This window comes from Bubalus kerabau, chromosome 9 (assembly GCF_029407905.1).
Source record: "Bubalus kerabau isolate K-KA32 ecotype Philippines breed swamp buffalo chromosome 9, PCC_UOA_SB_1v2, whole genome shotgun sequence".
In the NCBI taxonomy this organism is placed as follows: Eukaryota; Metazoa; Chordata; class Mammalia; order Artiodactyla; family Bovidae; genus Bubalus; species Bubalus kerabau.
In genome coordinates this window covers 95,080,528-95,107,991 of record NC_073632.1, presented here as the reverse complement: position 1 = coordinate 95,107,991, position 27,464 = coordinate 95,080,528, and the positions used below count along the sequence as shown (strand labels likewise).

General features: G+C 43.9%; 1 protein-coding gene across 2 annotated transcripts in view; it reads left to right on the top strand.

The window, feature by feature from the left end:
- The window catches only part of LRP11 (LDL receptor related protein 11), a 57,174-nt gene that overhangs the window by 16,210 nt on the left and 13,500 nt on the right, over positions 1-27,464 (top strand). The window contains exons 3-5 of one of the 2 annotated variants that reach the window (XM_055535930.1): positions 12,081-12,222; positions 19,612-19,737; positions 20,516-20,722. In XM_055535930.1, coding sequence (XP_055391905.1) covers positions 12,081-12,222; positions 19,612-19,737; positions 20,516-20,722 — 475 coding nt within the window. Of the gene's footprint in view, positions 1-12,080; positions 12,223-12,486; positions 12,742-19,611; positions 19,738-20,515; positions 20,723-27,464 lie in introns of those variants that run through there. The other variant, XM_055535931.1, reaches the window with a different exon arrangement.

The following is a 27,464-nucleotide window of genomic DNA, read 5'->3' as shown; positions in this document are numbered from 1 at the left end:
TCTGGTAAAGAAACATAATAGAAAGAAGAAAATTGACATTTTGTCCTTGGGGAAAGAGAATGCAAAATAAATGTCGAATTTCAAATTGTCTTCTGTCTTACGTAGGAGATGTTTTGTGGTTTACCCCTCCTCAGTCAGATTTCCTGGGAAATAATCTGGGTCAATACTGAAAATGACCATAAAAAGAAAGAATCATATATGTTAAGGAGAATATTTAAAAACATATTAAAAGATTTTCTAAACATTTAGTTATCAGGGTTTTCAAGGCAGCCTGGGTTGTTTAACCAATATACAAAGTTCCAGAGAACCCATGTGATCTTTGAAGAGTAAAGGCTATTAATAACTATATCTGTCTTCTGTTTTTCAATTATGTTTGTTGATAACAGGTCAAGAAAATATATAAAATCTATACTATCACAGCAGAATTTATAAGGATTATGAAAGATTTCTTTAGAATTATTTTCAATGAGGGACAGAGTGATGAGTGGACAGGGATTTCAGTCATTTGTATGCTACAAGGATTTCTCCCCCTTCCTCTTTCCCTCCCCTCCCTCCTCTCTTCCTTCTTCCATTTCTTCTTCCTTCTGTCCTTCCTCTTCTTTCTTATCTTTCTTTCTTCCTTTCTTAAAATTTTTTCCCTTTATCTCCTGAAGCCTAGAACTATACTTTGTGCTCACCAGGACGCTAACACTTGCTAATTGATTGGCTCCTTTAAAAAAAAAAAAAAAGATTGACTATTTTACTAACCTTTCAAAAAACTTCCCTTTTAACCCTCAAATTTTTATCATCCTTCCTAGCAAGATCAGCATTGTTCCACACTCTGGCCTCACACTGATGTTAGGAAGGGCCGCTAAGAGCTATCTAACAATTACTTTGCATCTCATCAAAGTAGATCCTAGACACATAGCACCTATTGTTTTTTCTTGGCTACTGGACAATATCTAGTCTTCATGAAACAAACTGTAAATCCCTTTAATATAAGTTATCCTAGATATTCTAGACCATGAGGTAGGGGTAGAGGAGCGAAGGGGCGTAAACTGTTTCTAAATTTTAAAAAGAGAAATGATATTAATAAATAACTGAGAAAGCTTCCTATCACATTTCAAATATTTCCTTCCTCCCTCAGTGAGTCAGTTTAACAGTGAATGAAAGAGAAATTCTAACACAGCCTCTGCTTGGCTTTGGTTTTTGAATCCTCGATTCACCACTTCCCTGTGCCAGATGGGATAACAAAAGCCCTCTTTCAAGGTATTATCGTTGCATGAACAGGGACACCCTTCCAGGGCCCAAGACTGGGCTCTTGTCTAACACTCGGGCACAAATGTTCCAAGGAGACACAGGTGCTGACAGAGTTAGAGAACTCACTGGGAAGGGGCACCTGGGTGGAGAACAGCAGGATAAGGGGACCCAGGAGAACTGCTCTGCCACTTGGCTCACAGTCTTGGCCTTTACGGTGATGAGATTAGTTTCCAGGCTGTCTCTGGCCAATCATTCTGACTCAGGGTCCTTCCTGATAGCACAGGGATTTCTCAGCCAAGATGGATTCCAGCGAGAAGGAGTCTGGGAGGTTGGTAGGACATAGTGGTAAAGAACCTGCCTGCCAATGCAGGAGACATAAAGAGACACTGCAACCCCCTCTAGTATTGTTGCCTGGAGAATCCCATGGACAGAGGAGTATGGCAGGCTGCCGTCCATGGGGTCACACAGAGTTGGAGACAACTGAAATGACAGCATACACACGCACACACACACACACGGTAGGACATATGGACTGGCATCTACTCTCTCCTTCTGACCTTTGCTGAATTCTTTCAGTTGGAGGTAGTTCAATAGGTTCCACGTTCCTTACTACTGTAGGGCAACTCATGCAAGTGGTTACTATCGAACATGGCCAGAGTGAGTGGGCGGTTTCAGTCAGTGGTTCTCTTAACATTATTACTGTGATGAAGGATGAAATGCAAATGCAAATAAGACCCCTGAAACAGTGAGCAGCACAGAGTAAACAGTCAAAAAGCATGTTATTCTATTTATTCTGAGATCATCTTTTCTTCGATGGTATCCACGTGGTCTCTGGTAATCCTGTCTTGCACCCAGACAGACTATGTTCGTGCCTGGGTAATGTTCTCTTAGAGATTCTCCCAAGGAACTCCAAATACTTACTCCCTGTGTTCAACAGTGCCCAGAAGGCCTTTAACAGGGAACAAAACCTCATACCTCCATTGCCTGTGGAGGAAATCCTCCAAACTCTGGTCTTGAGGTATGAGATAGATGGACGCCCCACCTCATGTCCCCCACCCCCACCCTCCTACACACACACCCAGGGTGAGCATTGGAGTTTGTTCCCTGTGGACAGAAACTCCAAAATATCATAGAGGGACCATCGAGAGAGGAGGCTGGGCCCCTGCCCTGATAAAAGATTAGAGACCACATATTACATATTTCTCATTCTTGAAATCAAGGAGACCCCTCCCAACTAGAAAGCTCCTTGGAGGTCAAAAGGGGAGTGATGTCAAATCTACCCATAGACCTCTTCGGTGGAATCCATCTTGCCTGAGAGATGTGCGTGCATGCATAGGAGGATCCTGAAATATTCCTGATATGGATTCTCAACCAGGCAAATCAAAATGATCAGCCAAAGGACACCCAAATGAAAAAATATCCCATAAAAGTGATTCAGACTGCCACTAGGGCGTGACTCTCCCCCGAATCCACCCATGTGTCCGCCCACACGTACTGTGTTCTTTTTCCTCCTAATAAACACTTGTTTCACTACTTCCCGTCTTTGTGGGAATTCTTTTCTGCCAAGCCGAAGGGCCAGGGCCTTGTCCCTGACCTCTGGTCTAGTGTCTAGGATTCAGCTCTCACTGCCGTGCCCCAACCTCAGTCTCTAGAACCAAAGCCCTTGATTGCAGGCGGAGGCCACCCCAGATCAGTCAAAACAGTATGGTTTTTTTTCCCCCTTTTGGAGATACAGGATAATGTGTTTATTTCAGAATTACTTAAATTTAGTAACCTTAACAAACAGTGAGTTTGAAAGAAAGAAACAGTGACACTTTTGTAAGTAAGTCCCATTCAGGCCCCTTTTGTATTGACCCAAGGAAAGTTATAGTTCCACTGATTCATTTCCTGGGGACCACCAGTTTTCCAGTGGTTTCCAGACACTCTCCCCTTCCCACCCGCACACACCCCTCTGGAGATCCAAGAATAATATGTTTCTTTTGGAATTAATTAACAGATTTGGTAAGTTTAGAAGCAACAATGACTCTTTTATAAGTCCCACACAGTCCCCTTTTGTAATCACCCAAGGAAACAGAGTTCCACTGATTCATTTGAGGACCATCATTTTTCCACTGGTTTCTGGACAGTGTTTTTCCCTCTCTCTCTCTCTTTTTTTTTTTTTTTCCTAAACAGGACTTTTTTGAAAAGTGCAGTTTCCTTTTTTTTTTTTTTTAAGACATTTATTTTATTTATGGGCTACTCTTCCTTGCGGTGCTTGGGCTTCTTATTGCGGTGGCTTCTCTTGTTGCTGAGCATGGGCTCTAGCATGTGCGGGCTTCAGTCGTTGATGTGTGTTCTCAGGAGTTGCACCCTGCAGGCTCTAGACATGAGCTTAGTAGTTGTGGCACATGAGCCAAGTTGCTCTGAGACACACAGGATCTCTCCAGACCAGGAATTGAACTCGTGTCCCTTGTATTGGCCCTGGATAAGGGAATGGCAATCCACTCCAGTATTCTTGCTTAGAGAAGCCCATGTACTGAGGAGCCTGGCAGTCTACAGTCCATGGGGTTGCAAAGAGTTGGATATGACTGAGTGACTAAGCACCCTTGCACTGGTAGGCAGATTCTTAACCTCTGGATCATCAAGGAAGCCCCCCAAAAGTGTGGGTTTTGACACTGAAAAACCAGAGAATAGTGGTTTCCTTGCCTGGAGAATCCCAGGGACGGGGGAGCCTGGTGAGCTGCCGTCTATGGGGTCGCACAGAGTCAGACACGGACACAACTGAAGCGACTTAGCAGCAGCAGCAGGGGGTGATAGCAAAGACAAAAGGGGAGACAGAGAAGCAAAAAAAACCCACCATGTGTCAGGGCACCAAAACAGATATGGACCTCAGCAAAATTTCACCTACATTACTGCCTCTCAGCTATTTTATTCACCTGAAAATTTTAATAAAGGACAAAAAAAGTTACAGCAGCCCACAGGGCATTTTTGAGACACAGAAGATTATCAAGGCTGCAAATTTCTGAAGAAATATCTGGGGATAAGTTGGTGCACGTGTATGAATATTCCGTGGTGGCTTTAAGGATTTCTTTGTATCTTGTTTCAAGAGTGAAGGGTGATGTCAGTCAGTAAAAAAAAACCACAACCTACCCCCCAAACCATAGCAAATTCTAGGATTTACTGTTCCACTTAAAAAGGAAGATACATGAGAGCATAATAGATGAGTAATTCATACCTGTTTTGTTTCAAAGTTAACCTGGAGCCTTGAGGTAGACTACTCTTTAGGCATGAATTTTTTTTTACACAGTAGCTCAAAGCCTTCAATATTTAACTGCTTTTTTTTCTTTAAGAAAAAATACTTGTTAGAAAAGGTTTAAAAATAATCTCCCTGGGGAAAAAAATAGTATTACCTCATGAAAAATAAACTGAGTAAGCTGAGTTGTGAAAGCTCTACTCCAATAGCAGCGGGAGCTTTGAAGTCTCTTTCCTGGTCAGGAACACTAAATTTACAGAACAATAGGCTTCTGGCATCACTGGGCTTCCAGGTCCTCTTGCATTTAAACCTGACTTCCTGTCGCTCTGCTTTCATAGGTCCTGGTATTTCCATTTTTGTTTCCCCTGTCGCTCTGCTTTCAAAGGTCCTGGCACTTCCATTTTTGTTTCCGTAGTGGGGTGAGGATAGGGGTGGGGGAGAGCTTTTAGAGGTTTTAAAGGACTCTGTGTGTGTGTGTGTGTGTGTGTGTGTGTGTGTGTGTGTGTAGGAGTATCTGACCTTTTTAGACCACAACAGGCAGCTGCTTTGTGCATGAGCTGTGGGTTAAGTCTTTCTAAGAAATGATTCTTGGAATAAGAATGCAGAAGGCTTAAATCTCTGCAAAGTTGCAGGATATAAAATTAACACACAGAAATCCCTTGCATTCCTATACACTAACAATGAGAAAATAGAAAGAGAAACTAAGGAAACAATTCCATTCACCATTGCAACGAAAAGAATAAAACACTTAGGAATATATCTACCTAAAGAAACAAAAGACCTATATATAGAAAACTATAAAACACTGGTGAAAGAAATCAAAGAGGACACAAATAGATGGAGAAATATTCCATGCTCATGGATCAGAAGAATCAATATAGTGAAAATGAGTATACTGCCCAAAGCAATCTATAGATTCAATGCAATCCCTATCAAGCTACCAACGGTATTTTTCAGAGAACTAGAACAAATAATTTCACAATTTGTATGGAAATACAAAAAACCTCGAATAGCCAAAGTAATCTTGAGAAAGAAGAATGGAACTGGAGGAATCAACCTGCCTGACTTCAGGCTCTACTACAAAGCCACAGTCATCAAGACAGTAGGGTACTGGCACAAAGACAGAAATACAGATCAATGAAACAAAATAGAAAGCCCAGAGATAAAGCCATGCACCTATGGACACCTTATCTTCAACAAAGGAAGCAAGAATATACAATGGAGAAAAGACAATCCCTTTAACAAGTGGTGCTGGGAAAAACTGGTCAACCACTTGTAAAAGAATGAAACTAGAACACTTTCTAACACCATACACAAAAATAAACTCAAAATGGATTAAAGATCTAAACGTAAGCCCAGAAACTATAGAACTCCTAGAGGAAGACATAGGCAAAACACTCTCCAACATAAATCACAGCAGGGTTCTCTGACCCACCTCCCAGAATATTGGAAATAAAAGTAAAAATAAACAAATGGGACCTAATTAAAATTAAAAGCTTCTGCACAACAAAGGAAACTATAAGCAAGGTGAAAAGACAGCCTTCAGAATGAGAGAAAATAATAGCAAACGAAGCAACTGACAAAGAATTAATCTCAAAAATATACAAGCAACTCCTGCAGCTCAATTCCAGAAAAATAAATGACCCAATCAAAAAATGGGCCAAAGAATTAAACAGACATTTCTCCAAAGAAGACATACAGATGGCTAACAAACACATGAAAAGATGCTTAACATCACTCATTATCAGAGAAATGCAAATCAAAACCACTATGAGGTATCATTTCACGCCAGTTAGAATGGCTGCGATCCAAAAGTCTACAAGCAATAAATGCTGGAGAGGGTGTGGAGAAAAGGGAACCCTCTTACACTGATGGTGGGAATACAAACTAGTACAGCCACTATGGAGAACAGTGTGGAGATTCCTTGAAAAATTGGAAATAGAACTGCCATATGACCCAGCAGTCCCACTGCTGGGCATACACACCAAGGAAACCAGAATTGAAAGAGACACGTGTACCCCAATGTCCATCGCAGCACTGTTTATAATAGCCAGGACATGGAAGCAACCTAGATGTCCATCAGCAGATGAATGGATAAGAAAGTTGTGGTACATATACACAATGGAATATTACTCAGCCATTTAAAAAAATACATTTGAATTAGTTCTAACGAGGTGGATGAAACTGGAACCTATTATATAGAGTGAAGTAAGCCAGAAAGAAAAAGACCAATACAGTATACTAACGCATATATATGCAATTTAGAAAACGGTAACGGTAACCCTGTATGCGAGACAGCAAAAGAGACACAGATGTATAGAACAGTCTTTTGGACTCTGTGGGAGAGGGCAAGGGTGGGATGGTTTGAGAGAATGGCATTGAAACATGTATATTATCATATGTGAAACAAATCACTAGTCCAGGTTTGATGCATGATACAGGGTGCTTGGGGCTGGTGCACTGGGATGACCCAGAGGGATGGGATGGGGAGGGAGGTGGGGGGGGGGGGGGTTCAGGATGGGGAACACACGTATACCCATGGCAGAGTCATGTCAATGTATGGCAAAACCAATACAATATTGTAAAGTAATTAGCCTCCAATTAAAATAAATAAATTTATATTAAAAGAAAAAAAAGCTCTGCTAACTCGGAGATAGGATTCTACAGTGACTACGAGCATGGAATTTGGAATCATATGCTGTGTTGTGCTGTCCTTAGTTGCTCAGTCATGTCCAACTCTTTGTGACACCACGGACTGTAGCCCACCAGGCTCCTCTGTCCATGAGGATTCTCCAGGCAAGAATACTGGAGTGGGTGGCCGTGCCCTCCTCCAGGGGATCTTCCCAACCCAGGGATCGAACCCAGGTCTCCCATATTGCAGGCAAATTCTTTACCATCTGAGCCACCAGGGAAGCCCAAGAATACTGGAGTGGGTAGCCTATACCTTCTCCAGGGGATCTTCTCAACCCAGGGATCAAGCCCACATGTCCTGCATCTCCTGCATTGGCAGGCAGACCCTTTATTTTGATGGGATCTTCTCAACCCAGGGATCAAGCCCACATTTCCTGCATCTCCTGCATTGGCAGGCAGACCCTTTATTTTGGGCTACACTGGGTCTTCATGGCTGCACAAGGGCTTTCTGTAGTTGTGGCAAGTGAAGCCTACTCTTCGTTTTGATGCCCAGGCTTCTCACTGCAGTGGCTTCTCCCATCTTAGGGCATGGGCTCTAGGGCACACGGGCTGCAGTAGTCACAGCATGAGGGCTCACTTGCCCCATGACAAGTGCAATCTTCCCAGACCAGGGATTGAACCTGTGGACCTTGCATTGACAGGAAGATTCTTAAGCACTGGACCACCAGAGACATCCCCATTTCCTCTATTTCTATGTCTACATATGTTTCTACACACTGTCAGCAACTAACTTTGCTCAACCCCTTGGATTTTATATGCTGCTTCTTCGTGCCTCTAGCCCTTCTTCCTAAATTTGTAAGAAGATGATTATTCTCTGATTGGGCTGAGATAGAGGCAAAGAGTCAGACATGACTGAGCAGCTAACACTTTCACTACTCTTTTTTTGACTAGGAAAATACAGAAAATTGAGTTCATTTTGCTTCTTTTATGAAATTTTGGGTCATATCTGTGATGAAAAGTAAATAGAAAAAGGAACACGTAACTAAAGAACAGAACCTAAGCATGTTCACCTGAATTATCTAGACAATTGTATTAATAATAGCAGTTTATGTTCTGGCCTCTGTTGGTCAGTTTAGCTGCCCCCATGTCTCCTTCAGCCTGTATGTGTGCTGGGTGATGGCATTGGATTACAACAAGGATCTTAATGGCCTTCAAACCACTAACAGAGTTCTCTGTTTTGCAAGTTGATATGAGGCAGAAAGCTAGCATGCCTTTGGGTTCATTGGTTCAATGGAATTTCTTACTGAAATATTTTGTATGACATTATCTTGTCACTACTTATGACAATTTGCCCAATGCCTTATATACTGTAAAAGCAACTGTGTGGGGTGAGGGGAATAGAGAGGTAGTACTCGTTTTGTAACCAAGTGTTGTACTAATAATCATGTATGTATATATGTGCGGTATATAAAGAAATGCAAATGTATGTTCCTTGCCACTAAATTACTATTTTAGGGAGGTGCAGTAGAGCCAGAATAACAGACTGAGTTATAAATTGATTTTAGCCAGAGGCCAACAACCATCAAAGCCTCTGTTACTATAGAACAGATCCTGGGCAGAGATTAGAAGTTCTTTGTTTTATTAAAGGTAATGTAACTTTTAAGTTACAAATTGGGTGTGTTGTGGTACATCCCAGTGGCTAAGACTCTGAGCTTCCAATGCACATGGGTGTGGTTCGATTCCTGGTTAGGGAATCCCAGATGCCCTGGAGCTTGGCCAAAAAAAAAAAAAAAAAAAACAAACAAAAATTGGATATGTTGCATATACATCTGTGTGTATGTGTGTAAATCCTTCCCAGTGTCATAAATGTGAGGAGACGTCTAGAAATGCCTGGATGCTTGGAGGGAAATCATCTATCTTACAGTTCTATATATTCTTATATTGATGCTGAAGAAAGATAGCATTTGTTAGCTAAATAACTAAACTAAAAAGGACCAGGGAATTAAAAGTACAGATTACTTTGTATAAAATAAATAAGCTACAAAGATGTATTGTACAGCTCAGAGAATATAGCCAATATTTTATAGTAACTGTAAATGGAGTAGTTATCGACTCACTGTGTTATACACCTGAAATTTATCTAATATTGTACATCAACTATACCTCAATTTAAAAAAAAAAAGCACATGTCAAGCTATGTCACAAAGGAAAGTGAAAGGAAAGTGAAGTGGCTCAGTCATGTCCGACTCTTTGCGACCCCATGAACTGTAGCCTACCACGCTTCTCCATCCATGGGATTTTCCAGGCAAGACTACTGGAGTGGGTTGCCATTTCCTTCTCCAGGGGATCTTCCCAACCCAGGGATCAAACCCGAATCTCCCGCATTGTAGGCAGACGCTTTACCGTCTGAGCCACCAGGGAAGTCTTTCTTGGTGGTCCAATAATTAAAACTCTGCATTCCCAATGCAGGCATTCAATCCCTGGTTAGGGAACTAAGATCACTAAGGCAAAAAAAAAAAAAAAAAAAAGCTTAAAAAAATAATCAAATCAAATTAGTGTTTTGCCTTTTATGGCTTAAAAACCTGAAAAAGTTTTCTGCACCCAAGAAATAAAACCACAGAGGGAAAAAACAATGTGAAATGAGGAAATCCAAAAGTCAAAGTGTTTGCTTCCTTTTCTCTCTGGGTCTGGGAGACAAGGCGAAACAGCAAACTCTTTAAACAAATTGCTGCACAAGAAAGGGCAAGAAGCCTTTTGTAGAAGAATTTTCACAGGAGACTAACAGGATCTTGTTGACTTCTGCAGTTATCAAAATAAATCTCACACAAAGCTCTTGGTATTAAGTTACTGTACTTAGTTTCTGCTCACAGAGGAAAGGCCTGCAGGTGTGGACCGGTGCCAATTGCAAAGCCTTCTTCCGAGGCCCTTCAGGCAAGATCCAGTCTCTGCCAGCTGTTGTCAGCATCTACCTTTTCTGTTGGTGTCCAAACCCACCGGCTCTCAGAGCTTTCCCATGGAGACAGTTGATTGTCATCATGCCCATGGGTAGCTGAGCTGCAAAATCTGACATACCTGTCCTTCCCCTCTAAGCAGATTTTTCAAACTCTATTTATTTGAAAAAGTTTTTGAGACAAACTTCTACATACCTCAGCTATATTTACTAGAGTGCTCTTGCCCCATAAGGGCCAGAGGGAAATTTGGGTCATTAAAAACCATATTAAGGGGCTTCCCTGGCGGCTCAGTAGTGAAGAATCTACCTGCCAGTGCAGTAGACACAGGTTCGATCCCTGGTCTGGGAAGATCCCACATGCCATGCACCATAGCTTCTGAGCCTATGCTCTAGAGCCCCGGGGGAGTGATGTGCAGCTACTTGAGCCCTTGAGCTGCAAGTACTGAAGCCCATGCGCCTAAGAGCCTTCACAGTGAGAAGCCCGAGCACCACCACTAAAGCAAGGCCTGAGAGGCAACAAAGACCCAGTTGTTGCTGTTGTTTAGTGGCTAAGTGGTGTCCAGCTCTTTGCGACCCCATGGACTGCAGTGTGCCAGGCTTCCCTGTCATTTGCTCTCTCTCAAAGTTTGCTCAAACTCATATCCATCAAGTCAGCGATGCTATCCAACCATTTCAACCTCTGACCTCCCCTTCTCCTCCTGCCTTCAATCTTTCCCAGCATCAGAGTCTTTTCCAAGGAGTCAGCTCTTCCCATCAGGTGGCCGCGAGAACCCCACAAACAGTACAAAAAGACAAGAAGACCTAGTACAACCAATATATAAATAAAATTATTTTGAAAAACCATATTAATCCTGCCAAGTGAATAAGGACAACTAGAGCTGCCGTTTAATGAAGATTGTCAACTCACACACACACACACAAAGAAAAAAAGAAAGCAGGGAAGGGTTATTTCATTTGAAAAGACCAAAATTAGTGTGCGCCCAGATCTGGATCGGGATCCAGTCTTTCCTGCCTCAGAGAGGAGGTACCTAGGAAGACCAGAGGGAGCCTTCAGAGCCCAGGTGGACAGACAGGCCCCTTAGAGGGGGGTCCTCTGTCCGTCCAGCCCCAGCGTTGGGCAGAGGCTTCCCGGAGAAGGCCCAGCCCATTGAGGTGTAGTTGGACACTGGCACGCTGAGTGTTGACACCCAGAAGCCCAGTACCTCACTCGCCTTCACAAAAATCTGACCAGGGCTTGCGTGAGGCTGATGTCTGTGTGGATGCCCCACCCAGCCCCTAGCCTCAGTGCTTCCCTGGTCTCTTAAAATCTCCATTAACTTCATCTAGGCCTCACTCAGCATCCCCCAGTCACAACCACACTCTGACTCAGTCCTCCCATCTACCCGGTACACTTGGGGCAGCAAACCCCCGGGGCTGCTGGCCTTCGGCAGTCTTAGGTCTGAGCTCGGGCAGACCAGCTGGGGCAGAGGACAGAGCCTCTCTCTTTCACACCACATTGCTTGAGGCTGCGGGGCTCCCGTCAGCACACTCCGGTGTGGTCATCACTTGCCCCCAGTTCCCCTGCTTTCCTGTCTAAGTCCCAAGAAGCAATAAACAGTGGAGGCACCTGCCGCATAGCTGCCGCCTGGCGCAGCCTCCCTGATTCTGAGCCAGAGTCAGAGAGAGCGAGAGTCTGCCTAGCCACCTCCTCTGGGCAGGCCACCTGCCTGGCCACCCACTCCCTTTGGCTTAGCTGTACCCCTGTGGCCATAGGGAGGGGTCATAATGACCCTTCCCTTGCAACCATGTGGGTGGGGGTGGGAGGGAAGTTTCCCAAAGAAAGGGGGTGTCAGGCCCCAAACCCACCAGAACTCAAGTCTCCTGGCCAGCCTGCCAAAAGTGTGTGTGATCAGTATTCTGAGACCTAGGACCAGGAGTGGAGAAGGGGGTCATAGGACTGCTGCAAGGATGGCTCTGATTTCCAGCTCAGGAGGATGTCAGATTCTGTGCTTCGGGCTCTTAATTGTGATGCTTCCTGTTTGGTATCAGGTGCCTCAGTCCGGAACCCTGAAGCTGTCCCACCTGCGGGAAGGAGCATACACCTTTCAGTTGACAGTGATGGACACTGCCGGGCAGAGGAGTTCCGACAACATCTCAGTGACCGTGCTTCCCGTGGCCTTCTCCACAGGAGGTGAGAAGAAAGCCCTTCCCTCGCATTCACAGTGGCCAACAGAGGCCAGGCTGTGGATGGAAGGGTGGTGTTAAACTGGCATTTTAGGGGCTTCCCTGGCATCCAGTGGTTGAGGCTTCGTCTTCCAGGGCAGGGATTGCAGGTTCCATCCCTGGCCAGGGAGCTACGATGCCCACATGCCTTGAGGGCAAAACACCAAAACACAGAACAGAAGCGAGGGCTTCCCTGGTGGCTCAGTGGTAAAGAACCCATCTGCCAATGCAGGGGACACGGGTTCTATCCCTGGTCCGGGAAGATCCCCACATGCGGCGGAGAAACTGAGGTGTCCCCAGGAGCCACAACTACCGAGCACACGGCAGCAACTGCTGAAGCCTGCACGCCCCCAGAGTCCGTGCTCCACAGCAAGGGAGGCACTGCGATGAGGAGCCCTCACACCACGGCTAGAGCAAAAGCCCGAGCAGCAGTGAAGACCCGGCCCAGTCAAAAATAAGTAAATAACATTATTTTTAAAAAACCAGAGGCAATATTGTAACAAATTCAATTAAAAAAAAACTTTTAAAATGGTCCACATGAAAAAAAATTGCCATTTTATACCCTAACTGGGCAATATAATGGGTGCTTCCGTTTTATTTTTGGCTGTTGCTGAGTGGGAAAATCTTAACTAAAAATATGATGACAAAACTAGGCTCGACTATATTACATGTTAAGTGACACTGCCGAGTGGAGCAGGGGAACACTTCACACTCCAGGGATGACAATAGACTGTGTGAGTCACAGGACCTTAGAGATGCCCCATCCTTCCTTGACTCAGTTTCATAAAAGACATCTGGGTTTCCCAGGAGAGGGTGGGGACCACCCTCCCATTTAAAGGAGGGTGGGCTAGTTGATACTATGTTCAAAGAATGCAGCTAAGAGGTAGATTTAAAACAAATTAAAACATATACAGTGCATGTATCAGTTTAAAAGGACTGTTGAAAACTTCATGAACACTTTACACAGAAGCACAGATACATTGATAATATAGCTCGACATATATATAATTGTTCCCACATTCTGTTGCTCATTGTAAACTCATTTCTCTCATTTATCTGTTTCTTGCTTTCCCAAACATCTACAGTTCTAAGATTAGCTCATTAAGTTAAAAAAAAAAATGTAAATGGCACTTGGCAGCACTAAAGCTATAGAGGTATTGCAGAGATCGTGTGTGTGTCACTCGGTCGGGGGATACTTTCTCAGCATCTGCAGTGAACGGGAACTGTGTGCAAGCAAGCAAGCATGGGTGCTGAGTTCCACAGACCTGATCCCCAGCCCTGATTAATGACCCTTCACTAACCCTGGCTCTAGCAGACTTGTAGCCTGTCTCCTATATCCTTGATTCCTCCATATTTGGATCGCAATCAAGCGAGCAGTCGGGAGAAAGAATATAATGATTGGATTTGCTTGTACTTTGGCTGACCTTGTCTTCCACCAAAGACAAGGGTCACTGTGCATGTTAGAAATGAAGGAAGGAGACTTTAGAATTCTAAGAACTCTGCCCCCTTGGTAATTTGCCTTCCACAAAGATACAGTGCTAGCAAGATACAGATAGTAGCAACATTCAAGATTAGGTCGTCCGGCTTTCCTTGTGGTCTGGCAGTTAAGAATCCGTCTGCCAATGCAAGGGACACAGGTTCCATCCCTGGTCCAGGAAGGCTGCACATTGCCTCGGAGTAACTAAGCCCTGCCATGTGCCACAACTACTGAAGCCCACGTGCTCTAGAGCCCATGCTGGGCAACAAGAAAAGCCACCACAATGAGAATCCCTCACACCACCACTGGAGAGTAGCCCCCCTTCTCTGTAACTAGAGAAAGACTGAGCACAGCAACGGAGACCTAGTGCAGCCCAAGATAAACAAGTAAATCTTAAAAAAAAAAAAAATCAGGTTGACTCACTCCTGTTCAACCACGGTTCAATTTGACCTGGAGGAAGGAAGAGTGGCTGCAAATAGTACCCCAAACTCCAGTCCAGTAGAGGACTGTGAGTCAGCGATGGGGAACATGCCAGCCAGCATTCCAGTCTGTATCCGGGCAAGGCCCTGTTTGTGGTCTTACTGCAGCTCTACAGAAGAGCTGTAAACAACTTAGGTTGTTACCTAAAACAACCCTGGCAATGCTGACTGTGCACTGGGGCAGGAAGTAGGGCTGGTGGTGAGTAGAAAACAATGGCACCTAGTCCAGCTGAGGTCACGGCCAGTGGGGCGGTGCAGAGCTTGGAGGGCTGTGCTCCTGGCCGCAGGGCTCCCTAGCCAGGGACTGAAGTGCTCCTGGGCCGCTGTCAGATCAGATCAGATCAGCCGCTCAGTCGTGTCCGACTCTTTGCGACCCCGTGAATCACAGCACGCCAGGCCTCCCTGTCCATCACCAACTCCCGGAGTTCACTCAGACTCATGTCCATCGAGTCAGTGATGCCATCCAGCCATCTCATCCTCTGTCGTCCCCTGCTCCTCCTGCCCCCAATCCCTCCCAGCATCAGAGTCTTTTCCAATGAGTCAACTCTTCACATGAGGTGGCCAAAGTTCTGGAGTTTCAGCTTTAGCATCAGTCCCTCCAAAGAAATCCCAGGGCTAATCTCCTTCAGAATGGACTGGTTGGATCTTCTTGCAGTCCAAGGGACTCTCAAGAGTCTTCTCCAACACCACAGTTCAAAAGCATCAATTCTTCGGCGCTCAGCCTTCTTCACAGTCCAACTCTCATATCCATACATGACCACAGGAAAAACCATAGCCTTGACTAGACGAACCTTCATTGGCAAAGTAATGTCTCTGCTTTTGAATATGCTATCTAGGTTGGTCATAACTTTCCTTCCAAGCAGTGAGCGTCTTTTAATTTCATGGCTACAGTCACCATCTGTAGTGATTTTGGAGCCCAGAAAAATAAAGTCTGACACTGTTTCCACTGTTTCCCCATCTATTTCCCATGAAGTGGTGGGACCGGATGCCATGATCTTCGTTTTCTGAATGTTGAGCTTTAAGCCAACTTTTTCTCTCTCCACTTTCACTTTCATCAAGAGGCTTTTGAGTTCCTCTTCACTTTCTGCCATAACGGTGGTGTCATCTGCATATCTGAGGTTATTGAGATTTCTCCCGGCGATCTTGATTCCAGCTTGTGTTTCTTCCAGTCCAGCGTTTCTCATGATGTACTCAGCATATAAGTTAAATAAACAGGGTGACTATATACAGCCTTGACGAGCTCCTTTTCCTATTTGGAACCAGTCTGTTGTTCCATGTCCAGTGCTAACTGTTGCTTCCTGACCTGCATACAAATTTCTCAAGAGGCAGATCAGGTGGTCTGGTATTCCCATCTCTTTCAGAATTTTCCACAGTTTATTGTGATCCACACAGTCAAAGGCTTTGGCATAGTCAATAAAGCAGAAATAGATGTTTTTCTGGAACTCTCTTGCTTTTTCTATGATCCATCGGATGTTGGGAATTTGATCTCTGGTTCCTCTGCCTTTTCTAAAACCAGCTTGAACATCAGGAAGTTCATGGTTCACATATTGCTGAAGCCTGGCTTGGAGAATTTTGAGCATTACTTTACTAGTGTGTGAGTCAGCCCTACAGAAATTAGCAAAGGGAGAAATGGCCTGAGGGCTGACATCAACCAGCTACTTGTTGCTTTGATTTATTTACTCTGGCCAGTCTTCTGGGCTCCCAAGGCAACTAGAGAGCAGCCAAGTTGCCAGTTGTACATTTCTGGCCTTTCTCAAGATAACAAAAGTGTATTTGAAGCTGCAGAGGGTGATATGATTCACCTCTTATTACTGAAAGGCCAGTAGGGTGTAATAGGTTTTATGTAGGGCTTCCTGGTGGCTCAGATGGTAAAAAAAAATTCTGACTACAATGTGGGGGACCAGGGTTTGATCCTTGGGTTGGGAAGATCCCCTGGAGAAGGGAAGTAATACCCACTCAGGTATTACTGCCAGGATAACCCCATGGACAGAGGAGTCAGGTGGGCTACAGCCCAGGGGGATCACAAAGAGTCTGACACAACTGAGCATCTTTGAGAGATAGAGATCTTATGTATATAACTTTATACAGAAAATAAAAAGAATTCTGTTGTGTTAACTGTCTTCTGGAATCACTCACTGTTTAGATTGGAATAACAAACTGAATTAAAGTTAATAAGACACCACATGCTGCTGCTGCTGCAGCTGTTTAGTCACTAAGTCGTGTCCGACTCTGCGAACCCCTGGATTGTAGCCCAGAACAGGCTCCTCTGTTCATGGGATTCTCCAGGCAAGAATACAGGAGTGGGCTGCCATTCCCTTCTCCAGGGGATCTTCCCGATCCAGGGATCAAATCTGAGTCTCTTGCATTGGCAGGTGGATTCTTTACCACCAAGTCACCTGGGAAGCTATAGGACACCACTTAGAGACGTTGAAAATGAGAGATGGGGATTGAGAGGGCTTCTGTCCCCTTCATTATATACATAGATCTTGCAGCTAGCTTGCTTTCTGGTAATCAAAGATGGCAAGTTCTGTAGTAAACAGGCAAGCACATACCCTTGTTTTTGTGATAACTTGGTTCAGATTTGGATACAGAGGCCATATGTTTTCAAGCTTTGCAAAAAATAATCTAGTCAAAATGATTAAAAAACAAACAAACAAGCAACAATCTACTCAGAGAGCAAGCCAATGGACACTTCCAAGATAACCCAGTTTTGTGGTCTCCGTATAGGATCCCCCACAGACAGTCAAGGCATTTTTTAAGATGGGAAAGAAAATACCAGAACTTATATTTGTATTCATTTTTAATCTTCTTTACATTTTCAGTCTTGCACATGCATATGATTTATAGATGGGAGATATATATGGTCAAAAAAGTCCGGAGACCACGGATTCAGAAATACATGGATAAATTGTTCGCATGGATCTGTCTCCATAGTTACCAGGGAGTCAGGAAAGCCTTGAGGGGGTTAGGATTTTCACGTCACGAGTTTAAAAGATGTGAGCAGAGGCTGCATCCTGGCCTGGTGTCTGCAGTCTCTCTTTGCTTTTCCTCCCAGCCCCTTCCCCGTGACCGAAGCAGATGCTCCTTTCTAGGCCCAGGTGCTCAGCCAGAACTGCTGACTCCCTTTGTCCCCTTCTTTCTGCCACCGTTTCTTAATAGGTGTTTGCTTATTTATTTATTTATTAGGGCTTCTGTATCGCCTCAGAGGGTAAAGAATCCACCTGTAATGCAGGAGACGCAGGAGACACAGGTTCGGTCCCTGGGTTTGGAAGATTCCCCTGGAGGAGGAAATGGCAACCCACCCCCCATATTCTTTCCTGGGAAATCCCATGGACAGAGGAGCCTGGCAGGCTACAGTCTAGAGGTCACAAAGAGTCAGACACGACTGAGTGACTAAGCACTAAGCACACACATTCATTTATTAGGCTGAGCTGAGTCTTCGTTGCATCAGGGCTTTCTCTAATGGCAGAGAGTGAGGGCTACTCTTGAGTTGTGGTGCACAGGCTTCTCCTTGCGGTGACTTTGCTTGTTGCAAAGGATAGGCTCTAAGCCAGGGGGCTCAGTTGTCGTGGCTCCGGGGCTCTAGAGCACAGCCTCAGTAGTTGTGGCACATCGGCTTAATTGCTCTGCGGCAAGTGAGATCCTCCCAGGCCAGGGATCAAACCCTTGTCCCCTGCGTTCCCAGGCAGATTCTTAACCACTGGACCACGAGGGATGTCCCTGCCACCATTTATTTTCTTCACCTCTTCTTCCTCCAGAATCTAGGTATCCTCAAATTGCCTTCCACCCGGATGGATTCTTTTCCCAGCATTTTAACTGAACTTCTTTCCAGTAGAATGCTTCCAAGACTTGCTTGGACGTGTATTCTATGCTCAGAAATATCATCATGTGTTGCTCTCCTATGTTATGAGACAGTTATCTAGTCCATCTGTCCCTGGAGAATACAGACTCCTTGTGACTCCTTTAGCCTGATACCTTTAGTGTGTATCACCAGTGTCAGTGGTTATTAGTTGGCTTACTCCTGACCTGGGGGTACAGGGAATGTCTTTCAAGAAAATACATGTAGTTCTGAGGGTTAAAAGCTCTTGAGCACTCCAAAATGGAGACGGAAACGGCAAGCCACTCCAATACTCTTACCTAGAGAATCCCATGGACAGAGGAGCCTGGCAGGCTACAGTCCATGGGGTCACAAGAGTCGGACACAACTTGGCGACTAAACCACCACCACCACTCCAAAATGGAGGGAATTTCAATATTAATAGAAAAAAAATTCTCACTAGCTAGTAGCTAAGGATTCTATTTTTTCTTTATAGCACCATGGATCTGTGATGGTCAGCAAACAGGGTTCAAGAGTAGAAAGTTGATCTCAGTAAAAATTATTATTTAGGAAACATGAATGCAAAACACACATAGCATGTAGAAAGCGGTGTCTCTGGGCTTCCCAGGTGGCTCAGTGGTAAAGAATCCACCTGCCAAGGCAGGAGATGCTGGTTGGATCCCTGATCCAGGAGGGTCCCACATGCCATGGAGCAAATAAGCCCGTGGACCACAGCTACTGAGCCTGTGCTCTAGAGCCCTGCAACTGCTGAAGCCCTCACACCCTAGAGTCCATGCTCAGGAATAAGAGAAGCCACCTCAGTGAGAAGCCCAGGCACTGAAACTAGAGAAAAGCCTGAGCAGCAAGGAAGACCCAGCACAGCCAAGAATAAATATATTAATCAATTTTTTTAATTAAAATCATTAAAAATGACCCCAAAAAAAAAACCACACAAGGACTTCCCTGGCAGTTCAGTGGCTGAGACTTCACCTTCCAATGAAGAGGGCACAGGTTTGATCCCTGGTTGGGGAGCTAAGATCCCACATACCTCGGGGCCAAAACACCAAAACATACAACAGAAACAATATTATAAAAATTCAATAAAGACTTTAAAAATGGTACACTTAAAAAAAAAAAAACCTAGTATCTCTGATAAAATAGGGTCAGCCAGCCAAGTGCTGTGCAGAAGGTGAACCCGTGTTAGGGGGCCTGCTGAGGATCTGATGGGGGAACAAATGAATGCAGAGTGAGTCACCTGAGGGAGGAAACCCAGAACTGGGTGGGGAAGACCGCAGCTGCTGCTTCTCTGTTCCCACCTCTTTAGCATTGTTGGCTTGAAGAAGGACCTTGAGACGAAAAGCCCATGGTGATTCCTGAGAGTTCAGTCAGGAGGGTCAAGAAGGAACCCCCTACCTAACCTTTCCAGAACCAACTGCTGCTGCACAGACTGTTAGGTGTCCCCTCATTACCTACGTCTCCTTACCCAAAAGCATTCCATCATACACACAGTCTCGGTTAATCCTGACACGATGGAAGCCCTTTCCTTTCCTGTACTCCTGTGACTTGAGATGTGTTTACAAACAGGATGCTCGAGTGTCTGCTCACGCTACCACTTCTTTTGTGATGATGGCTGTTGCGTTGACATCACGTTGGCTTGCGACGGAGTGGAGCAGTGTCCTGACGGGTCTGATGAAGCTTTCTGTCAAAATCGTGAGTCACCTGCATCACATTTTGGGGGTAGAAGGGATGTCTGTATTCTGACAGTAAATGCACACTCAGCAGTGTTCTTTTTCTGCTGGTTTCAGTGTAACTTCATGTGAACAAGCTATGCCTTAAATTCAATGGACATTTACTGTAAATCTTTAATGCAAATTACAAATGTCAAATTTTTGTATTATTTAACATTTTAAGAGATAGTTTTCAATTTTCTAAGAGTCTTCCCCATCCTAAAAAGGCTGTTTAGCATACGCTTTTTAAAAAACTAAAATGAGTTAATCTTTTGTTTTGATAAATTTTTTAGAAAAGTTATGACATTAGGGTGTCGCTAGGTCGCTAGGTCTTGTGAATCTGAGCAAACTCGGGGTGATAATGAAGGACAGGGGAGCCTGGCATCCTGCAGCTCATGGGGACATAAGTCAGACATGATTTAGCAACTGAACAACAGTGTGTGCATAAATATCGCAAGGAAGGACGGGCTGTGAAAAGTTGACTGAAGAACTGCAAGTACTTGAACGAAGAACTTGAGGAAGGGTGACTAATCTCAGAACGTTAGGCGAAAGTGTATCTTTCTCTGTTTCTTTACAAGAACTTTCAGAAAGCTAATTCTTAAACTGTTTACTTAGAAGTGTTACTTTGGAAACAAGAGCTAGTAGTTTGCTATGAGGCCCTGAAATATCTTAGATGATATGCTTTCAATCTATTGCAAATGTTGTGGTTTTAGGTAAAGGTCAGCGAGAAACCTAACTGACAGTAGTTCTTTAACTCTCAGTGAGCAATAACCGAAAGATGGTGACCCACAGGACCACGGCACAGCCTAAAACCACGGGACCAAGCACAGATGCAGGCCACAGTGCGTCGCTAGAAAAGTCCGAGAAAGCTACCACGCCAAAACAGCCACCTGAATTATCAACCACAGAGAAGAATAATCATTCCACCTTTTGGGGACCAGAAAGTCGCATTGATCTTGAATTGCCAGGTAAGGACTTGAAGCTGGTTTTCTCAAAGAGTCTCATTTTCTATAATGACACTTGGCTCAAAGTAAGCTTCTATTTGAAGAGTGTTAAGGACATATCTTAAAAGAAAGGACAGACTTAAAGCAAATGATTTGGCCAAAAAGAAAAAAGCCTGACATTTTTGCTGATTATTTATAGCAAGGAACACCTATTAAATACATTCATAAATATGTACATATAGCAAGGAGATCAAACAAGTCAGTCCTAAAGGAAATCAACCCTGACTGTTCATTGGAAGGACTGATGCTAAAGCTGAAGCTCCAATACTTTGGCCACCTGATGTGAAGAGCTGACTCATTGGAAAAGACCCTGATGCTGGGAAATATTGAGGGCAGGAGGAAAAGGGGACAACAGAGGATGAGATGGTTAAATGACATCACTGACTCAATAGACATGAGTTTGAGCAAACCTCGGGAGGTAACAAAAGACAGGGAAGCCTGGCTGCCATTCATGGGATTGCAAAGAATCGGACATGACTTAGCAATGGAACAAAATACATACTCCAGAGGTATCAATACATTTATTGTAAATAAGGTGGAGTTTAAAAGTTTTAACACCTATGTTAAAGGAAACTAATACTCTAAGTGCTAAATTTTAGGTTATTGTGAGGTGAAACAGTATAGCCCCTACATGTTTATGTAAATCCTCTTCACACTAAGCAAGTGAATGTAAAGAAAATGGTGTGCTATGTTGAAAAAGTAGCATGTGCTAGCAATTCAGTGTCATGCCTCCAAATTAACTAAATCTATCATTTTTTTTTAAAAGATGGCTAATAATGTTTTAAAATACATTCATACTCCTAAAGCATTACAGGATTCTCTTAAAAGAAATTTTACACTTTTATATTTGGATAGTTATATGGCAGAGAGAAATATAGATGATCACATTTCTGTATGCTTTTGTGAATGTCTTTTAGAACTCAAACTCTGCATACATTTTACCAAAATCTGTTCTTCTTTCATTGCTAAGTCATGTCTGATTCTTTTGCGACCCCATGGACTGTAGCCTGCCATGCTCTTTTGTCCAGGGGATTTCCCAGGCAAGAATATTCCCAGGCAGGAGTGGGTTGTCATTTCCTTCTCCAGGGTATCTTCCATGCCCAGGGATCAAACCTGTGTTTCCTGCATTGGCAAGCGGATTATGTACCACTGAGTCACCAAGGAAGCCCAGAAAGGGGCAAACCAAGGACTGAGCTTCAAACTGAGGGCAGGGTTAACACCACAACTGACCAGAGTAGGTTGCATGGAGAAAAAAGTAAGTAGCAAAGGCCTTTGCGCATGTGCGTGCTAAGTCACTTCAGTGGTGTCCGACTCTTTGTGACCCCATGGACTATAGCCCACCAGGCTCTTCTGTCCATGGGATTCTCCAGGCAAGAATACTGGGTTTCCGTGCCCTCCTCCAGGGGATCTTCCTAACCCAGGGATCAAACCAGCATCTCTAACTTCTCCTGCATCGGCAGGTGGGTTCTTTACCACTAGCATCACCTGGGAAGCCCACAGCAAAGGCCTTTGTGTAAGACAGATCCCACTGTCTTTTAGCAGGTTGGCCAGCATCTGGACTAGAGGGTGCTGGGTGGGCTTGCTTCTGCTCCTGAGGGCCAAAGGCTGGCGATGCCAGCAGCACGGTGGGGATTGCACTCCTGGCAGGGCTCCTGTCGCCTGAGTGCCAAAGAGCCCCACACATCAGCTTCCCCAGCCGTTTCCTTTATAACCTTCCCAAAGACCTGATGACTGATGGAAAGACAGAAAGCACCCAGCACCTTGATCATCAGACCCCCTGTTAGTACACCCTTCACATTTAAATAAGAAACAATATCAAGGGCCTGCCTGTCTCCTTTCTCTTCCATGCTGGTCCATTATCTTCTCTCAATCAGACAAGAGGCCGAACTGCACAGACAAAATATTACCAAAATAATCTCTCACTATTTCAGTAACTTTTTTATGAAACTATTTTGTTCATTATAGAAGATCCAGAAGATGCAAATAATGAAAATGGAAATAACTTAAAATACCACCCTTTTATTGACATTAACTTCTAATATTTCCTTCTAATCTACTTTGTAAATTTTAAAGTGCTTTGGTACAAATATATCTACAAAATACCCTACAAAATATTTAAAAAACAAAACAAAAAAAGCAAAACCTTGGTCATACCACAGATATCTTTTTTCCCCAAATAGGGATTGAACCCACAGCCTCTGCACTGGAAGGGCAGAATCTTAATAACTAAACCATTAGGCAAGTGCCCTTCAGAGACCTGCTTTATCTATTCCTTGCTGGTACCGCCACCTAATGGGAGAACTTTGTCACTTCATACAAGGCTTGGACTGTCTTAATCCATTTTCTCTGTATGAAATGTTTATATGGAGAAGAGAGCTACCTAAGAAGCAGAGTCGGGGGGACCAGGTGTCTTTGGCAGCAGGGATGAAGTTGACCAACCAAACGAAGTTCCCAGAGGCCACAGTGGGTGAACTCCTGCTCCGTCACTTTCTTGGAGAGGCACATGTGAACGTGAATGAATTAGCTGAAAACAGAGTGGAGACCCAAGGCCAGTCTCCTTCCTGAGGTCTAGTCCCAGCTCTGTGTTTAGAACCCCGAGGAGTTGCTTCATGTCTCTGAGCCTCAGTTTCCTCATTGGTTAATACAGGTTTCAGTGATAACCCCGAAGGCTCTGTCTAGCCTGGTGTCTGTTTCAGGGAAGATAAATAACCGTAGACTTATGCAGGCCTCCACAAACCCTAATCCATGCTAGATCCTGCTCTGTGATCCCAGTTCTGTCTCCTGTGGGGGCGAGGAGGGGGTTGGGGAAGACAGCTTCAGAATCATTTTGCAAGTAATGCTCTAGGCTGCCACCATTGGTGAATGGGAGTTGACACTCAATCTGAAATATATTTTTAGCTCTCCTTATTTGGCAGGTGGGGGAGTCATTCATCCCATGACTCAGCCGCACAGGAAATCTTTTTTCCCAACCAGGGATAGAACCAGTGTCCCCTGCAGTGAAAGTACAAAGTCCTACCCACTGGACTACCAGGGAAGTCCCTGCATCTCTATTTTTTTCTTTTTAATAATAAATCTTTGACTTGGGCTGTGAAGGTGTAAAGAATGGAATTTCATAGATGCAGCGAGATAATATCCAGTTATTATTTCTATTATATATTATTTTTCCTAATCACTAAAGTAAAACATATTTACTGTAGAAAATTTGGAAAATACAGAAAAATATGAAGAAGTAAAATTATCTAGCAAAACTCACCATTAACAATTTGTTGCATTTTCTCCCAGTTCAGTTCAGTTCAGTCACTCGTGTTCGATTCTTTGCAACCCCATGGACTGCAGCACACCAGGCTTCCCTGTCCATCACCAACTCTCAGAGCTTACTCAGACTCATGTCCATTGAGTCTGTGACGCCATCCAACCATCTCATCCTCTATTATCCCCTTCTCCTCCCGCCTTCAATCTTTCCCAGCATCAGGGTCTTTTCCAATGAGTCAGTTCTTTGCATCAGGTGGCCTAAGTATTGGAGCTTCAGCTTCAGCATCAGTCCTTCCAATGAATAATCACGACTGATTTCCTTTAGGATGGACTAGTTGGATCTCCTTGCAGTCCAAGGGACTCTCAAGAGTCTTCTCCAACACCACAGTTCAAAAGCATCAATTCTTCAGCACTCAGCTTTCTTTATAGTGCAACTCTCACATCCATACATGGCTACTGGAAAAACCATAGTTTTGACTAGACTGACCTTTGTTGGCAAAGTAATGTCCTTGTTGGCAAAGTAATGTCTTTGTTGGCAAAGTAATGTCTCTGCTTTTTAATATGCTGTCTAGGTTGGTCATAGCTTTTCTTCCAAGGATCAAGTGTCTTTTAATTTAATGGCTGCAGTCAGCATCTGCAGTGATTTTGGGCCCACCCCCCCAAAAATAAAGTTTCTCACTGTTTCCATTGTTTCCCCATCTATTTCCCATGAAGTGATGGGACCGGATGCCATGATACTGGTTTTTTAACCCTGAGTTTTAAGCCAGCTTTTTCACTCTCCTCTTTCACTTTCATCAAGAGGCTTTTTAATTTTACTTTGCTTTCTGCCATAAGGGTGGTATCATCTACATATCTGAGGTTATTGATATTTCCCCCAGCAATCTTGATTCCAGCTTGTGCTTCGTCCAGCCTGGCATTTCATGTGATGTATTCTGCATGTAAGTTAAATAAGCAGGGTGACAATATACAAACTTGACATACTCCTTTCCCTATTTGGAACCAGTCTGTTGTTCCATGTCCAGTTCTAACTGTTGCTTCTTGACCTACATACAGATTTCTCAGGAGGCATGTCAGGTGGTCTGGTATTCCCATCTCTTGAAGAATTTTCCACAGTTTTTTGTGATCCACAACAAAATGTATATATAGACACATGTACATTTATTCATTTATAACAAAATTAGGATATTATTTTACAAAATGTTTTTATCACTTATGAATATTTTCATGTTATTAAATTCCATCAAAATCACAAAATTATTACATCTAGGGTAGAAATTCCCTGGTGGTCCAGTGGTTAGGCACAAGTTCAGTCCCTGGTCTGGGTACTAAGACAGCCAAAATATTTTTTTTTAAAGTCCAGGGTAAAGAAAATGGGAAGGAAAAAAAAAATGGGAGGAAAAGAACAGAGCCTTGAAAGTGTTAGAAAGGGCCTCCCACAATGTGCGGTTTCTGTTTGGACAGCAGCCCCCATTTCCTTCCTCTTCCATCATCCCTGAACCACCAGACTAGAATCTGAAGCTTCTGACTTCCTGTGATTTGAAATTATGTTATACTCAGCATAATGTAAGTAGATTTAAAAATGCATTGTTGGGGACTTCCCTAGTGATGCTGTGGATAAGAATCCACCTGCCAGTGCAGGAGACATGGGTTCGATCCCTGGTCTGGAAAGATCCCCCAGAGCAACTAAGCCTTTGAGCCACAGCCACTGAACCTACTCACCTTAAAGCCCAAGAGCTACAACTACTGAAGCACACATGCCTAGAGCCTGTGCTCCATCACAGGAGAAGCCACTGCAGTGAGAAGCCCACGCACCACAACAAAAAGTAGCCCCTACTCGCCACACCTAGAGAAAGCCTGCACAAAGTGATGAAGACCCAACCCATTCATTAAAAAAAATTTTAATGCATTATGGTTTGTGACCTATACCAGTGTTTTACAAGGATCATCAGCTAGTACAGTAAATATAGACAAGTTGACTTTTCCGCTCCCTCCTTCCCGCACAGGCTTCGGAGGATAAATAAGACTTGACTTAACTCACTGAAGACATGCTGCTACTGCTACTGCTAAGTCACTTCAGTCGTGTCCGACTCTGTGCGACCCCATAGACGGCAGCCCACCAGGCTCTGCTGTCCCTGGGATTCTCCAGGCAAGAATAGTGGAGTGGGTTGCCATTTCCTTCTCCAATGCAGGAAAGTGAAAAGTGAAAGTGAAGTCGCTCAGTCGTGTCCGACTCTTAGCAACCCCATGGACTACAGCCCACCAGGCTCCTCCATCCATGGAATTTTCCAGGCAAGAGTACTGGAGTAGGGTGCCATTGCCTTCTCCGGAAGACATGCTAAAGAGATACTAAGATTAATACTAATAATGTAGTATAGAAAGTAATGTGAGGAAGTTTTTTAATCTACCACATTGGCAAAGGTGAAAACATAATAATAATAATATTTATAAGTGTATAGAGAAGTGTCTCACCTACTTTTGGTGGGATTCAAATTAGTACAGTTTTCCAGAGGGCAGTTTCTGAAGCCTTGTATGTATGCCTTGACCCAATTAGCCTGCTGTTAGGAATTTATGCCAAGCATGTTACTAAGGATGAAGTTAAGGGTGTGGGCGAATATTCATTCCCACTGGTGAACGCATGCTCTGTATTCTCAGAGCCACAGCGGGGCTGGCATTTGCTTGTGATGCAGAAGCACAATGGCTGGATTGTTTTCCGGGGTGGTTGCAGCTCTAAGGCCTGTTCTCTGTGTGGTCCAAGTCATCTGTTAACAAGGCAGTCCTCTTGTGTGGACCTAGCCGAAGGAAAGACATCTGGTTTCCAGTTCTGCAGATCGGCTAGAAAAATGATCGGGTATCCCCATTCACACTGAATCTGGGTTGTTTTTTCTTTTTAATAATTAAATTTTTTATTCCATGCTCTAACAACCTTCTTCCATTTGCTGACTAGTCTAATAACTTTTTTTTTAAACTTCACCTCTATTACTTTTTTTTTTTTTATTTTATTTTTAAACTTTACAATATTGTATTAGTTTTGCCAAATATCGAAATGAATCCACCACAGGTATACCTGTGTTCCCCATCCTGAACCTTCCTCCCTCCTCCCTCCCCATACCATCCCTCTGGGTCGTCCCAGTGCACCAGCCCCAAGCATCCAGTATGGTGCATTGAACCTGGACTGGCGACTCGTTTCATACATGATATTATACATGTTTCAGTGCCATTCTCCCAAATCTCCCCACCCTCTCCCTCTCCCACAGAGTCCATAAGACTGATCTATACATCAGTGTCTCTTTTGCTGTCTCATACACAGGGTTATTGTTACCATCTTTCTAAATTCCATATATATGCGTTAGTATACTGTATTGGTGTTTTACTTTCTGGCTTACTTCACTCTGTATAATAGGCTCCAGTTTCATCCACCTCATTAGAACTGATTCAAATGTATTCTTTTTAATGG